General features: G+C 39.7%; 1 protein-coding gene across 2 annotated transcripts in view; it reads right to left on the bottom strand.

Moving 5' to 3' along the window:
* Window positions 1–11661: 11661 nt before the first annotated feature.
* LOC133648561 (protein SOGA3-like) overlaps window positions 11662–17477 on the bottom strand; it is a 28755-nt gene continuing 22939 nt past the window's right edge. Inside the window, exon 9 of one of the 2 annotated variants that reach the window (XM_062044778.1) lies at window positions 11662–11813. In XM_062044778.1, the coding sequence (XP_061900762.1) occupies window positions 11804–11813 (10 nt within the window). In that variant the 3' untranslated portion in view covers window positions 11662–11803. The remainder of the gene's footprint in view (window positions 11814–17477) is intronic. The other variant, XM_062044776.1, reaches the window with a different exon arrangement.

Below are 17477 nucleotides of genomic sequence, written 5' to 3'. Positions count from 1 at the left end.
TTTGTATGTCTGGAAACGTTTTGAGAGTGTTCAAGATCTTTGAAATGAATGACAGCGTAGAAATTGTGTCAGACCATGCCTCGGGTTCATCATCAGTAGCTTCCGAAACAGTGGCGTGTCCAGACTTTTTTTTAGGGGTGGCACAGGCGGGGCACCTGGTTCTGCAGTTCTGCAGAGGTAGCACGCATAACTGTCAGCTTACCCCAGAGGCAGGAGTAGCTACTATAGTAGCCTGCCACCACCAAGAATGGAGTAAATCTTCTTGTAAGACAATTGCTGACATTAAATAATATTGACACTGCCACGTCATGTGGCATAAAAGGCAAGATGCGTTGACCATTACACTACCAGAACATTTCTATGGTGGTATTTTAAATTAAGAGCTATATATTTGTTAGTTTTTTCAATTTTATGTTATTCACACTGCTCCCAGAGCGATAAACGGCTTGGATTAGGTTTGCCTAATTAAAAAAAAAACAATTGTTAAATTATTCTCTATCCAAATTACAAACAGGCCTCAACTCTTAAAAGTCCACATTTTCAATGGAGTTTCAGCGGTTTATATGTTGTCGAATCTCCTCGCAAAATCTGAACCCCCGTCCCGAAGCGGTCACGTGGTACGGCCGGACAGCGAGGTTTCTCACGTCGCATTTCCGGCTCCTCCTCTACATGAATCAAGCCTTGATACGGGCTTCGTGGAAAAGCCCCCCTCCATTACTCGACACGCGTCTCAAAGGCTCGGCAAATCACGTCACATCACTAGATTTAGCACACTACCACCACTACGTTCATATTATTAAAATTGTTCCACCTCTGAGTGGGGTGGCCTATCAGATATTCGGGGTGGCACCTAGCACTCCAGGCCACTCCCAAGATATGCCACGGTTCTGAAAGCACCCACAGACCCACTCCCAAATCTTGTCAAAAGTACTTCCAGAAGACTTTCATTTTCACCAATAATAAAATCTACATTTCACACAGGGATGCCACAAAATAGGCTTCTTTGCATTTTACGCAGATCCCAACATGGTATTGCCATTAGCAAAATGTATTCCTGCTATTGATGTCCAATAAAACACTTGGACAGTGATTCTTGCTTTCAATGCAACAGACGTTGTATTAAACCTCACACAATCTTCTTGTAGTCAAGGGTTTTTCACATGTATACATTAAAGAAAGAACATTCCAGTCCTGGTCTCTAGTTGTTGTTGATACACTGGTGCCCAGTGCGGGTGGATTCCAGTGTGCTTGTAAACAATGTAAACATCAGAGAACCTGACAGTACACCGGTGCTTCAAAACGCGGCAATACAAATTCAACGTCACCCGACGCAGGGTGGTCCGGTCCAGACTCCATTCATGTTGAAGTGGGCCCTTAAAAGTGTATTTCTAGCCCTTCGCAGTAGCAACTGACACATGCTGAGGATTTTCAAGCGCCGGCCTCCGAGCGACAATGAGAGGTGGCGGGGAAAAGCATGACAGGTGGGTGTGGTGGGAGCGTAAGAGCCACACGTGCCTCGAAACCAGCGAGGAGTCGTTATGTCAGCCATCACGGGTTGACAGATTGTACCACTCGTAATCACGCCAGTAGAGATAGATATTGTGTTCGGCTGCATGGCGACGTAAATAGAGGCCGTGAAGTCTGCCTGGCATTAGCATGGTATTCAGTCTCGCACTGGCCATGGCTTAATCAATGTTCTGTTGCTGCTCTTGAATTCCGTGTCAAAAGTAAAGGTTCTCTTTAGCGCTACTTCATAATTTGGGAAATGAATACCCCTCTTAGATCATCTGATAGACGAAGTGACTATTATAATGTATTTTTCAAATGTTAGCATGCTGTGTTTTGGCTAATAGGGAACAAAAAACAACTGTTGTGACGCACTGGAGGCTGTCAAGTTATGTAATGTACGTAGTTCCCAAGAAATGTCTGTAAATGCCGCAGCTTGGCAAAAGCTACGTGTACAGCTAGCCAGAGTTAGCCATCTAGCTTCTGGTGTTTGAGCGTCAATTGGTACTTTATAAGGTGACATTTGGTCCTCAAAGAAGCAATAACAAATAATGTGTAAGCATAAAAATTATTTCACTTTATAAAAAAAGGATTCTCACAATAAATTACTAAAAAATAAAGTAAATATTTATTTAATGTCTATAGATTCCATTCATTATTCTATTTATTCCCTTTGGCCATTGCCTCTCACTCTGCCTCAGCTTGGCGGCACTTACCTAGCTAGCTAGCATTATCCACCTAGCTTCTGCATAGTCTTCCGACTCTAAATATGATTTTTAAACCACAGTTAGATTTTGTCTTAAAAAAGAAGCAATGGATTTAATTCAATGCTCTTTTTTGGCCACCAGGGACGCTACAGGGGGCTGTTTTTGTCAACGAGGTACATGCTAACTTAGCAATACTCGTAGTAATGCTAGACAACTTTTTTGTGTGTCATTGAACAACTTTGCTTTCCTATATATTTATATTGTGTCCTCAAAACAGTGTGTCTCAGTTGTTTAACATTAACACATTGGTGTGTCTAGTTTTGTAGTGACTATTAATTTACATTGAAATAAATTAAGCAGGCCAAGACAATTTTTTTTACATTTTGTTGACTCAGCACGAAAGATACATGAAAAAAATTGGTGTTCTTGGAATTTTGTTATCTTGCACAAAAATAAAATGACACTTAGTTTGGCCCGCCTTGCCAACGAAGGGCCTGATTTACTAAAGGTTTGCGTGTGCAAACCAGATAGCACACGCAAAGCTGGTCTACTAAACGTTTGCAAAGTGGACTGCGTCTGTTCAGTGAGCAAATTAAGGCGTGCAATCCATTTTGCGTCTCTGTTTTCATTGATATGTAAAATATATGTTGACCATCGAAACGCCCACAAAACTCTTATCAACACTCATCACCATTATGCGAGCACCATTTTGCGTTTTATTTAGAGGGACGTGCAAACTGACCGTTCCAAAAAAAGAGGTGCTTGTGCTGCACAGACGGAAAGACGAGAATTCACTGTCCTACGTGTGTGTGTGTCAACAGTCAGAAATATAAAATATTAAAGTATCGTCTATTCAGCAATTTCCTTTTATAATTTTATTGCTGTTGAACGACTTAAGGTGCTGATTAAAATGATTCGAACTGATGCGTTTTGGGGTCTGCCGGCATTTTTTAAATGTAATTATTATTTTTTTTTTCTATATTATATCTCCTACGTGAAAACACGTCTTTCATTATGCATTTTCTTGCATTTGAGTCATTCCAGATGCACAAATGCGCTGGTGATGCGATCCACAGTCTCGCGCAGAGAACTAAGTGTCAATTGTGCATATGTTTCTGTTGTCTCGATTGCGATTCAGATTACAGATTATAGACGTGTGATGCTGGTTTAACACATCGCACACAGGTAGGAGCATGAATGTGCAGAAATGATAGTCTACGTGGTAAAAGCCTGCTATGCACTGAAGTGTGTTTCTGGTCTTGTCATCCTTGTCCGGACAGAAGGGTGACACGGCAGTGTGGCTGGATCAAAAGAGACATCGGGGACGCTTCGCTAAACAAAAAGTTGCTTTATTACAAGCGAGCATCATTAAACAGGTCTGCAGTACCCAGAGGAACCTAGGTCAAAAAAATGAAGGACTCCTAACTTGGAAAAGCCAAACCATCAGTTTTATATTCCTTCTTCCTGTCTGTGTGTGTGTGTGTTAAGTCAAGAGAGCACATCCTGACCATAAAAGGAGATGTTCGTGTGTAAGTGTCTGGAAAACAACTGCTTTAAGTCATAACTTTAATGTTGCCATTGAGCTAGACAGGTAGTCTCCCCTCAAGGATATGGTTATCACTTTTGCATTCCGAAGTCCCAATTAGGGCCGCTTTCCTACGAGAAGTGATCCAATCCACCTGCGAATATCCAACTAAGGGGCCTTATCTTATTATGTGCTTAAACTGAAATACCACTGTTTACTTAAACTTGGTGGTTTGCCGTCAGGTTCAAACACTGATGACATCTACTAAACAGACAAGAAGCAAGGAATTAAACAGAGACAGGATTCAATTTGGCTCAATGAGGAGAAACGCGTAGACCTGTACCCTTGTACAGTGTCGTCCCACGCTCAGACGAAAGGTTGCACGCCTCCTCTTTTATTTGGACTTTCCCTGATTACATGGCAACAGCCGTTTCTGAAGGAAGGGGGGTCGTAAACAGCCGTTGCCCTCGGTCACAAAACAGTTCAAAGAAAAGATGCCTGGAGCTTGCGTCAGGTCCTGCTTCCTCTCCGCCTTGTAGATCTCGGGTCAAGACAAAATCTTCCTGTGGATTACAATAGATCAAAGAAACCGACGCCTTCATGTCACTTCCCATCGTACACAGTGGAGTTTTACAAGCCTTTTGATTGGTAAGATCAAAGACAGCTTTTGTCCTCTCGCCGGGAACTCATGGCAACACAAAGTTTTGTGATAACTTAAATACAATTATACTGACTAGGGATGTCCGATAATGTTTTTTTGTCGATATCCGATATTCCGATATTGTCCAACTCTTAATTACCCATACCGATATATACAGTCGTGGAATTAACACATTAGTATGCCTAATTTGGACAACCAGGTATGGTGAAGATAAGGTCCTTTTTTAAAAAATGTATAAAATAAGATGAATAAATTAAAAACATTTTCTTGAATAAAAAAGAAAGTAAAACAATATAAAAACAGTTACCTTGAAACTAGTAATTAATGAAAATGAGTAAAATTAACTGTTAAAGGTTAGTACTATTAGTGGACCAGCAGCACGCACAATCATGTGTGCTTACGGACTGTATCCCTTGCAGACTGTATTGATATATATTGATATATAATGTAGGAACCAGAATATTAATAACAGAAAGAAACAACCCTTTTGTGTGAATGAGTGTGAATGGGTTTAAATGGGGGAGGGAGGTTTTTTGGGTTGGTGCACTAATTGTAAGTGTATCTTGTGTTTTTTATGTTGATTTAATTAAAAAAATAAAAAAACCCAAAAAAAACGATACCGATAATTAAAAAAAACGATACCGATAATTTTCGGTATTACATTTTAAACGCAGGCCGATATTATCGAACATCTCTAATTCTGACATTTGCTTTCTCCAAAATGAACAAACATTCACCATATGTAGAACATAATGAGTTAATTAATTCACTTCAGCACGCAAAGTCCTTATTTGAATAAGGCGGTCTGCACGACTTTTCAATTACACAAGCAGTGTTAGTAGATCACACGCAACACGCCCACTCATAGTGTAAATAATGTAAATAATTCAATGTATATATTCTGATGATTATCTTGTGTGATGACTGTATTATGATATTAGTATATATTTCATAGTATATATCTGTATCATGAATCAATTTAAGTGGACCCCGACTTAAACAAGTTGAAAAACTTATTCGGGTGTTACCATTTAGTGGTCAATTGTACGGAATATGTACTGTACTGTGCAATCTACTAATACAAGTTTCAATCAATCAATCAATCAATCAATAGTACACGCTATTACATTTTTGGTCTTTGTTTTGTTGCTTACATTTAACTTACTAATGTTGATCTTTGATGGAAACCCAACTGTTATTAGGGACTTAACCCTTAAATGTCCACTTCTCTCTCGTCCGAGTTGAGGGAAACATGCGTCACGTGTTTGAGTGACAGGAGGAAATGAAACTACACCGCACACTTTATCTTTTTTCCCCCTCACTTTTTATGCGTTGCCTATCCTGTTTCACAGTTAAGTCATGGCAGCATGATGAGCATTTCAAGAGCTAGCTAGCTAGCAGAGGGTCATATGAGGGGAGCGAGGAGAGATGGGCCAAGGGGACGCCTAGTTAAAATACCCTCTTGCTGCTTGAGGAGGTGGCAACCTGCAAGCTGGACCCTCGGCACACACACACACACACACACACACACACACACACACACACACACACACACACACACACACACACACACACACACACACACACACACACACACACACGTTTCTATAAACACACACTGGGGCTCGAGGGAGGCGAGAAGCTCGGATGGAATTTAAATACTCATAACTGGGTTTTAAAATCACATTTCGTAAGAAAGTGTCTACATTTCACATTTTTTTAATTGTTCACATTTGTATTTTATTAATGAGGAACCAGCCCGCCCCCTCCCACTCTTTATTTAGGCAGCAGGCTAGGATTTCTGGCACCAAAACTCACGTCACGCTCGATATTTTGGTCCGCGTTGCCACACAGCGCCAGGAGCTTGGGTTTCTGACCCTGTGTGAGGGGGTGGGGTTGGGGGTGTTTGGGGGCCAAACACTGCACTGCAACACACCACATTCACACAACATTTTACACTTCACACCCTTTGTGTGTGTATGTGCGTGCGCTAATGGTTACGTCGTGAGAAAACTTGTTCATGTATTGAATTACAGTAACGCCATTTTTTAGCAGGTTCAAAAACCATAGACCTTACTGTCTAGATCATTTGTGTTTAATTAGCAACGAATAAATATTTCATGTGTTATATGTTGTTAGAACATTCATATTATATAATAATCTTTATTTTCTTAACATTTTCTCATTTCATGATTTTACTTGCAGTACAGGCCAAAATTTTGGACACCCCTTCTCATTCAATGTGTTTTCTTTATTTTCATGACTATTTACATTGTAGATAGTCACTGAAGGCATCAAAACTATGAGTGAACACATGTGGAGTTATGTACTTAACAAAAAAGGTGAAATAACTGAAAACAAGTTTTATATTCTAGTTTCTTCAAAAAATAGCCACCCTTTGCTCTGATTACTTTTTTGCACACTCTTGGCATTCTCTCGATGAACTTCAAGAGGTAGTCACTTCGCAGGTGTCATAGTTTTGATGCTTTCAGTGACAATCTACAATGTAAATAGTCATGAAAATAAAGAAAACACATTGAATGAGAAGGTGTGTCCAAACTTTTGGCCTGTACTGTATAGTCATATATATAATAATATAATAAAGGATAAATAGTACACAGTGAGGTAAAAAATGATAAACTTTACAATATTATAGTTATGTTACGGTAATAATTTAAATTTTCCGATAAGTAAGGTGCAATTTTACAATATTCATTCTAACATTACGGAAAAGCAGTCATACTTTTACGCAAATGGTCTTATAATCGAAGATTGAAGATGTATTAAAAGGAAAAAGGGACATAATTTTTGTGGTAATAAAATTCAATCAGTCAATGAGTGTAAAGTTGCAACCCATTAAAGGAGTTGTAAAAATGTACAAAAACATTTGTAATGTACTTTTAAGCAAATGCTTGTAATAATACAAAAGTAAAGATATAATATTAGGAAAAATGTGTCATGTCCTGTCATGGTCAGGTCTGACTTTGAGTATTATTTTTCCTACGCTGGTGTTTAGTTTGTGAACAGCGTGCATATTTTTAGTTCTCACTTCCTGATCTACCGCTGATTGCACTCAATTGCCTCTGATTGGTGATCAGGAGACTCACTTGCCTCGGATCACTCATCAGAGGAGTTTTGCCAGCCTCATTTCTAAGTCTGGGCTGGATAATTTCTTGTGCTTGTGTTTATCCTTCACGTGCACTCTCCCTGCTGCACTATTACTTTGTGTGTTTGACATGCAGACCGGTTGCAGAACGAGAGAACTTAACAAAACAGACATCATTTTTGTAGTAATAAAGTTGTCATATAACAAGTAGAAATATTACGCAAACTAATTGGTAATATTGTTAAAATAGTCAATACGACCTCACAACAAACCTGAAAATTCAAACCGATTATTCTTCATTCACAGTCGATCATATAAAGTGGCTTTAAAACAATCAAAGCTGCTCACACGGTCACTAAGGTGGACACAATGTTTGACCCAAATGTCAACGTACTGTGTATTATATTCATGCATGAGCAATTTGATGTCAGTTGTGTTTGTTAAATTCATGCTTGTTTTTTTTTTTTTTACAAATAATGAACGAGAGCATGTATGTATTGTCTATTTGTGATGATGTAAATAAGAGGTGTGGTTGTAAAGTATAAGTATGTGTCAATGAAAGGGCATTTTATGACTGTTCTGAATGTGATTACATGTTATATTATAATTGTATTGCATGTTTGGTATATTTTAAATTCGGGTAACCAGGGACTGAAGATGGAAATTAGCTCTTTAGCTATAATCTGGTGCAGAACATATCTGTCTTTGAGCTCAAAGACGAAACTAAAAAAAAAGTAAAACTAAAGTTGCAACCCATAAGGAGTTGTGATAATATATAAAAGCACTCATTTTTGTTACAACCATAAATGAATACCCACATCAATACGAGGACTTTCGAGGTTGTCAAAATAAAATCACTTTACTCTCTTACTATGTTGTATTTTATTTGATTTATTTATTCGACAGGGACAGTGTACATTAATAGACATTACTATAAGTGTACCAGAATTAGCCATAACGCTATTTTAAATCTGTTGTCCCTGGACCGATGTTATAAATGGTCAACCTAAAAGCAATAATGATTAGACAACAAAAGATCACAAGTCCCATGAGCTACAGTAGCGAGTAATATACTTTTTCACAATATCCTATCATTAAATTATTGTAACATTAAGACTTATAGAGTATTTAAATGAATATTGTGACTTATGTCTCGTTATATAATGTAACATTACAGCTTTGATCTGGTAACATTGCAACTTTGTCTCGTAATGTTACGAAGTAATGATTGACTTTATACAGAGAATTTTTTTTTTCAAAGCACTTTTATATTTATTACCAAGAAAGTAAGTACATGAAGGCATACCATAGTGAACATGTTAAATATATGACTTTGACAACATAAAACTGTAAGTCACGCTGTTTCCTTAACAGTAGTAGCACTTTGCCGCCCCTAAAACTGGGGCTGCATGCAACATCTGGTTGAATATAGATACACCGATATTGAGTTTAAAAAAGAGGCAACGTGGATTAAAGGGGAGCAGCGGCTAAACAAAATGCTAACGTGTTGACCAACACAATAAGCACAGCAACATTGAATGAGAATGTAGAGTCCTCGCTATTTACAGAGAATGTGGCATTGAGGGAAAATGATTAGTTTTGAAATGAAACCCATCACATGATCACCGTCTCAGTCGGCAGCGAGTAGGAAACGTTTGGCCGTTGTTTGCGGGAGGGGCTCTGGTTTCTTGTCTTTAGGTTCGGGGAGCGGATTACTGGGCTTTGCGGACGATACGTTGGGCCTAACGGGGCAGCAATTGTGGAAGTAGGCGTGAGGCTGGCCCACCTGGAAGGAGGACGTTGATTGGCCGGCCGAGCGGGACGAGAGAAACTCTTCTTGGGCTCCTCCTCGGACCACTGAGATGGATTTACCTAAACCAAGGGGACAGGAGAGCAGTTAGCTTTGATGCCACATCCTTGGTAGTATGACATACTGCACCTGCTGCGATTCTGTCTTGTAAGCCGTGTGGCCGACTCTGGAACTGAAGTTGTGTTGGATGCCCAGCATGTCCAGCAGCTCAATGAGTCCTTCGTCTATCCCACAACCGGACTGAACCGCTAACCTTCCCCTGTGGATCTTCTGAGCGCCAAAGGAAGCGTTCGTGACCCTGTAGTCCGTGTTGGGCTCCCCATGATGGCAAGCAGGCTTCCTCACTGTTGCACTGTTGGCCCTAGGTCTGGTCCTGGGGCTCCCCGGCACCTGTGATCTGGACTGTGGGCTTTGGTAGGATCCCTTGGAACCGCTGTAGGATCCTCGTCGCAGGTTGAATCCCCACTCTTGGCTCTGTTCCACCACTGCCGTCAGCGCTTCAGAATCTGCGTGGCATTTTTGGATGTGCGCCTTGACACTGCCTGCGGCGCCCCCCCTTCTCTGGCCCCCCGGAGTGGCGCACTTCACCTCCGACGTCACCATGCCTGCGTCTGCAAGCGTTTTCCCCTCGTTCTCCTGCAGCATGGCTTCAAACTTCCTGAGAACCGAGGGGCTTCCGCACTTCCTGTCGCCGAGGATGCCTGGACCGTAGCACTTTCTGTCAAGCGCTGGCGAGTCCATAGCCGGGGGCTGAGCGGTGGACCTCGACTGTGCAATAGGAGCCTCTTTTTGTCTGAAGGGTGGCTTGGAACCGGGGTTTTCTTTGCCAGGGCAACTCTTGGTGTGGGACATTCGGTTCTTTCGATTTTCCGACTCCTCGAAACCCAAAAACTGCTCGTGGGCCACACTGTTGAGAGATCATAATATATATATATAATATAGACAAAAGTGTTGGGAAACATGGAGAAACATATGCACTCTTGGCAGGTTTATTTCACACCAAACTCATTCAAGAAAGCCTTTTTGTATGTTGCACGAAATGTTTTGATAATAACTCATTATTGATGTACTAGTTGGAGACAATTTGTTCATGTTCAGGTTTAAAATGGCCCATACCTTTGATTTCCTGGTCGTCGTTTGCTGTCCTCCTGGTAGGAAGGGACATCCTGCCTCACTTTGATGGTGTCACTGAAGTGCTGAAAGAGATGCATTTTAAAACAGTTGTGAACCTTCCATTCTGTTGGTGGCTAAAGTGTCTTCTTACCACATGACGGGCACTGTTGTTCCTCCGACTCACATGTTTCCCATGGCCCAAGTAGTCCTGCAGAAAGTCTCCAATCTCAGAAACGCCATTCTGATGGCCAACTGGGTAGCTTTGGCCGTTACTGTGGTGATGCGCTGGATGGAAAGTTCTCTGATGATGGACAGGTGTAAAAATGGCGTTGCCATGGTGTCCCGGGCCTTGGTTGACATTTTGGAGGTTGTCCGTAGCTATGACGCTTCCCCCCCTACGTGCCTGAACCTCATTGTACAGCTGAAAAAAAAAAAAAATCCATTACTTTTTCCTTGATACAAATGTTTAAAAAACTCATTTTAGGGTCCTGATATTCTGCATGGCAACATATCTACTTCCTGTTGGTATCTGCTTTCAAAGCATGTGCGTGTGAGCATTTAGTATGTCTTGTCAGCAACACGTCCTTTCCTTTGCCTGCAGACATTTGTCTATATCATTGCAGCAACACCTACGACACACGCATAAACATTGCATGCTGCGCTAATGAACACACACTCCAGGGACAAGCAAGCACAACATAGCCCAGACAGAAAACTATTCACAGATTTATACAGGCCCCCGAAAGGGACAAGCGGTAGAAAATGGATGGATGCCTGGAAGTGCTAAAAAAGTGCACGTCTGTGTGTGTATATTAGACATGTTTGTTAGCGAACCGAAAAGTGGACATGAATTCAAAAAACACAATTATTTTCTAATATTTCTAATATAACTATAAAAAAAGGATTTAATATATTTGTTAAAACATAATAAAATACAAATAAAATCAATTTAAATTTAATTTAAAAACATGTTAATTTTTAAGACATTTTTAATCATTTATTTTCATGTGCTATTGCATTTTGTGTGTGAAAGTAACATCTGTCTAATCAGTGCAGATCTTTTTCAAATGGAGTTTGAACATTCATAAAAGGTAATTCCATGTTTCGGGCTCACCACTTCTATTTTCCTCTGGATGTCCTGCAGCTGGTCCTCCCACTCTTGCATCTCCGAGTCAAAGTTGTCCACATTGGGCCTCTCTCGTCCCCAGCCCTGGCCCCTGTGCTCCAGCCCTCGTTCCAGATCAATGGCCGCCATGACGCGCGCCACCTGACACTCTTCAGACCTTTTTTTTTCTTTGTTGGCAACGTCCGTCTGTCCTCTTTGTTTCACTTTCTCGTTGGCAAGTGACGGCGATGGATGGATGAATAGATGGCGTTAGGAAACACTGGAAAGACAAACACATTGGCTTTTAAAGGACTAACACTGAGGAGTTTTCTAAGAGACAACATCATATCAATGACAATCTAATCAATCACAATTTTATCTCCAATTCATCTGTAAAATAAGATAAAACTGAAAATGCATGGTTGTACACGACTGTACCGTATCCCACCGGACATTTTTTTATGTTTTTTAATGCATAGTGGATAAAAAACACAATTACAGTGTAATTGTTCAACTTAGTTGACGAAAACAAGCGGTAAATCGTAAAAATAATCAAGAGAATTTGTCAAAACTGATGGAGGGAACACCGTCTCTGTAAGGCAGTTTCTTGAAAACATTGACATAACACAGAAATTACAAAAAACATATGCACCTTTATCCAAATCTGCAACAAAATTCCCCAAATGTACTAACTAACAAACAAGCAACAAATAAGACATAACGTCTTAATTAGTGCTGTCTAATGATTAGGTTTTAAAATCTGAATAATCACACTTTTGGATTAATCATGATTAATCACAGGTATTACCTGCTGGTATAGTTCAAATGAACTTAAAATTTGGGCACACAAGCAATGTTATTGTCAGAATGTCATCCAGGAAATTGTTTTACTTGAATGTACTGCAAGTAAGCACACCAGTCGGAATCCCCTCACTCATCTGGCCTAATCACTGAGCGTGTACCAACATGCTTCGCCCTTCGGGTAACCATCCACGGAACATCTACAGTCAAAATAAATTGTGTGAATAATCAATGTATATACTTGATTAATGCAATAATCATTTGTGATTAATCACAAGTTAGTTTGTTTTCTGGGCCACTTTACAGCTCTGCTGTTGACGTTCCTGTCTTAAATTCACAGTCATGTAAGACTACCTCAACGTAGCACGTGTGGACACGCCGGACGTGTTGCATGACACACGTTAGCGCGTTTAGACTCTCTCTGGGTCGAGGTCAGGGGAGAAGCTGACCCCGGCCCCTGCCTGCGCAACCCTCGCCACGTAACGTAGAAAGACATTCCAGGCATGGAGCACGGCGGCCATATGTCAGGAATGTGGCACACACATGTCTCGAGCATGATGCATGACATGCGAATGTAGCATAAGAAAATATAAAAATGGACTCTTGAAGGTTTTTGAAGGTCTTGGTATAAAAGTGCTTTTGGAATCCAGGAGGAGAAGGCTTACACTGTTTCTGTGAATTCCAATTTGGACCGGCAGCAACATGTTAAGATGTGTGCATGGTTTATAACAGGAAAGTATAGAACACTCATCTGCATCAAAAATCCTGCTAACTAACAAACATTAATGCAAACATTGGTGCAGGTCATACAATGTGATCTAACCTTCTATAGACAAACTGAGGAATAAAAAGTAACTAAAATTCACTCATGCAACCATGAGCCATTACCCCTTTCTACTCCTGTTATTTAAAATGATGCCCCTACCTTGTTCCAGGTGCGCAAAACTCTCCCTGCCCTCCCGTAAAATCCCCAGCTTTCAGTCTAGTCCCTGCTTCTGAATCACGCCGTCTATAGTGGCCCTCTGCAGTTCGCCCTCTTCTTTTTCCTCCCCAGCGTTACGTAAAGCCGGGCGGGCTCATTTTTAAAGAGCCCACACCCCCATATAGAGGTCAAGTCGTTGGAACAAAAGAGTAAACAACTTGTTCCAGAACCCCTCCTCCTTCTCCCACCTCCCCTTTTCATCTGCGAAGGTGGGCGCCCCCCGGACCCCGTCTCCAATATCATAATGTCAAATTTATTCCAGCATGCGAAGCTTCCAGCGGGACAACTGTCGTCACCAGCATCCTAGCTAAAATTACTTAAGGGCGGGTTGGGAAGAGAGGGAAAGTGTTTACATAGCTGTTTAAGCCCGCCGCCACCTCTCCGCCAATAAGCTTCTCTGTTGCTATTCTACTTTCAGGCGCCCGGGCAGTTTTTGTCTTGTGACATGCCACCATTTTTTCCAATGGACGCCAAATGGGTGAGTAATTATATTGTAATCATCAAGCATGAATCAAGTTTTATAAGCAGTCATGTAAAAAAAAAAAAAAAAAAAAGGACACCGTGTTATGATGGGACTGTTACTAAACCCCCGGCTTGAACGTTTTTCCACACACAAATCTCAGTTTACTTTAATTCAATTTAAAATTATTCTCAAGAAATCAATTCTAAAAAAAATATGTAAAATTTATATGATGGAGCTTTTTAATATTTTTTTGTGATGAACAGAAAAACAAAAACATTTACAAATGCATGCATAGTAGTTTTTTCTGTTTCTGTTTTGTAAATACACTGGCATATGTGTAATAAGCTTTAGCTTCTGCCTATTCCATTTCAGACTATATGCATAAAAAAGTATTCTCTTTATCTGTCAAATGTTTAAATGTCTGAATAAATGAAACTTGAACTTGACGGTCACTCTACAAAGCACCCAATTATAAGTAGGTTAAGTAACATGGTCACTATCAAGCATAACTCCAGAGGCACGAGTGAGACTTACCAACTCATTGAATACAAGTCATTGAGCTTTCTCTGAAGATTATACATCTTTGAGGATATACTGTGTATATATATATATAATCATATATGTACATATATGTATGTATGTGTGTATATATATGCATATAATCATATGTATATATATGTGTATATATGTACAGTATGTATATATATGTATATGTATGTATGTATATGTGTATATATGTATATAATCATATATGTATATATGTGTATATATGTATGTGTATATACACGTGTATATATATGTATGTATATATGTGTATAGGTATGTATACATGTATATGTACGTATATATGTATATGTATGTATGTGTCTATGTATATGTACTGTATATACCTGTATGTAAATGTATGTATATAAATCAGGACTGTCATACAATTTAAATATTTAATCGCGATTAGTCGCATTTTGTTCATAGTTAACTCAAAATTATTTGCGATTAGTAGAAATAAAGAATGCCAAGAGCAGTGTTGGGTTAGTTACTGAAAACCAGTAATGAGTTATAGTTACTAGTTACTTCATTTCAAAAGTAACTCAGTTACTAACTCAGTTACTTACACCAAAAAGTAATGCGTTACTTTGAAAAGTAACTATTTAGTTACTTCTTTTTTTCTTTTCTTTTTTAAAAGCTCCCATTAATGCCCTTTAGCTTTAATTTCAGTACTGTTATTGCACTGGAGAATAATACAATGTGTTGATCAACTTGACATGCATTTGCATTACTGAACTCTGCTAAGCAATGTGCTCTACATACAACACACAAACAATGTGGTCTACATACAACACACAAACAATGTGGTCTACATACAACACACAAACAATGTGGTCTACATACAACACACAAACAATGTGGTCTACATACAACACACAAACAATGTGGTCTACATACAACACACAAACAATGTGGTCTACATACAACACACAAACAATGTGGTCTACATACAACACACAAACAATGTGGTCTACATACAACACACAAACAATGTGGTCTACATACAACACACAAAGACAAAGATATGTTTCAAAGGCCAATTTGTTTCTGGCCAGAACAAATTGACAAAACTATTTTAAATACCTGCAACATAATGAACTTGAAGTAGATAGGATATTTGATCCAAGACACAACTTACATTTAACAAAAATGTTATTTTCTTTGTGCTCGACAAAAGAAAAGTATTGAGAATTTCTCCTTGTTAAAAAAATCGACTCTTGGCTTCGCCTTGATGTCTTGTTAGTTGTTATGATAGTAGCGTTTATGTGTGTGCGTGTGTGTGTGTGTGTGGCCCTTTAAGATATGACAGCGTGTGAGGTGAATGACGTCAGTGAGTGAGTGGGCGAGAGAAGTGAGCGACCGGCGACAGTGAGTGCTTGCAGGTGCTCTCTCTAGCTTGGTGGAGGGCTGCGTCCAATAAAGTCACAAAGTTGCAACAAACCGCCGGCCTCGTCATTCACACTCAGCTGTAAAGACCACTTCCGGGTAAAGTGAAGGTTGTTAGCCCCGAAGGAACGTCTCCCCTGCGCTCCTCAACTACGGTATGGGAGTCCCCCCCCCGCCCCCACCCACACAAAGCACGTACGCCTCTTATTTTCCACCGCAGCGCTGCCACAAAACACACTCAGATCTTCAGTTTCTAGCCGATACTACATAAAAAATAACGTAAAATAACGCAGTAACGCATCATGCAGTAACGGTAACTGAGTTACTGAATATAAAAAATAACGCGTTAGATTACTAGTTACCGCCGAAACTAACGGCGTTACAGTAACGCGTTACTTTGTAACGCGTTAGTCCCAACACTGGCCAAGAGTGTGCAAAGCAGTAATCAGAGCAAAGGGTGGCTATTTTGAAGAAACTACAATACAAAACATGTTTTCAGTTATTTCACTTTTTTTTGTTAAGTACATTAGACTTAGACTTAGACTTCCTTTTTATTGTCATTCAAAATTGAACTTTACAGTACAGATAAGAATGACATTTTGTTGCATTAGCTCATGGTAGTGCAGGATAAAAAAGCAATAAGGTGCAGATATAAATAAATAAATAGGTTACTGTACAGATAAATATATTGCACTTTTTCATATGCATCCACGTTTATGGATGTATGTTATATTGTCTTTTTTATTCCAGCGAGTTAATCCATTTTGGGGGGAGTTGAGGGGATAATTATGATGCGTTCAAAAGTCTTACGGCCTGAGGGAAGAAGCTGTTACAGAACCTGGAGGTTCTGCTTCGGAGGCTGCGGAACCTCTTTCTAGACATGTGTTCATTCATAGTTTTGATGTCTTCAGTGACAATCTACAATGTAAATAGTCATGAAAATAAAGAAAACGCATTGAATGAGGAGAAGGTGTGCATGTACATGTATGCTAGCTTGTCCTAAAAATACTTGTGAACACAACCCATAGGGGGCGCCAAAAATGTCAGTAATAAGGATCAAATACAGCGGTATCTGGGTTTTTATACACTTACTCTGTGTTAGTACGATTAAGTACATGCTGGTGTCAGTCCCTGTGCTTTTTTAATGGCAACATAACACACCATAGAGCCAAACAAAGTTGTAGCACACTGTAATACAGGCCTGGGCAATTATTTAGACTTGGGGGCCAAATTTTGAGAAAAAAAATGTGTCTGTGGGCCGGTATATCTATTTTTAGGGACACTAATACAAAACCTCACAAATAATGCTAAAAACGTTATGACAGACCGCCTTAAAAAACGGAATGGAATTTTACATTTTTTTTACTGAATGAGACGCCCAGAATGTACATGAAAATAAAGAATGCGGGATTTACAATATTAACTATGAACGATAAAACACTTAATCCACATATTTTACAATCAAGCGAAACACAACAAACACAGCAAAACTTGAACGCGAAGGGTAAAATAAAAACCCACCTTCGATCTGATATATCACTAAGCTTTAGAACTTTGTTCCTTCTGCGTCTGTCCCTGACACCCGCATTTTCAGGTTCTCTGTGGAAATGCTCCCCACTCACACTGCTTCGTGCCTCGTCTGAGTTGCTGTGACTTAGATTACCATAGTAACTAATTAGATTACCATAGTAACTAATTAGATTACCATAGTAACTAGTATATCATGCAAAAGCGCAGATTCCAACCATTGAAATACTTTGTATTAG

The sequence above is a fragment of the Entelurus aequoreus genome, linkage group LG04, assembly GCF_033978785.1.
Source record: "Entelurus aequoreus isolate RoL-2023_Sb linkage group LG04, RoL_Eaeq_v1.1, whole genome shotgun sequence".
Lineage (NCBI taxonomy): Eukaryota > Metazoa > Chordata > Actinopteri > Syngnathiformes > Syngnathidae > Entelurus > Entelurus aequoreus.
The sequence above is the reverse complement of the archived record's forward strand: the minus strand, read 5'-3'. Positions and strand labels throughout refer to the sequence as shown.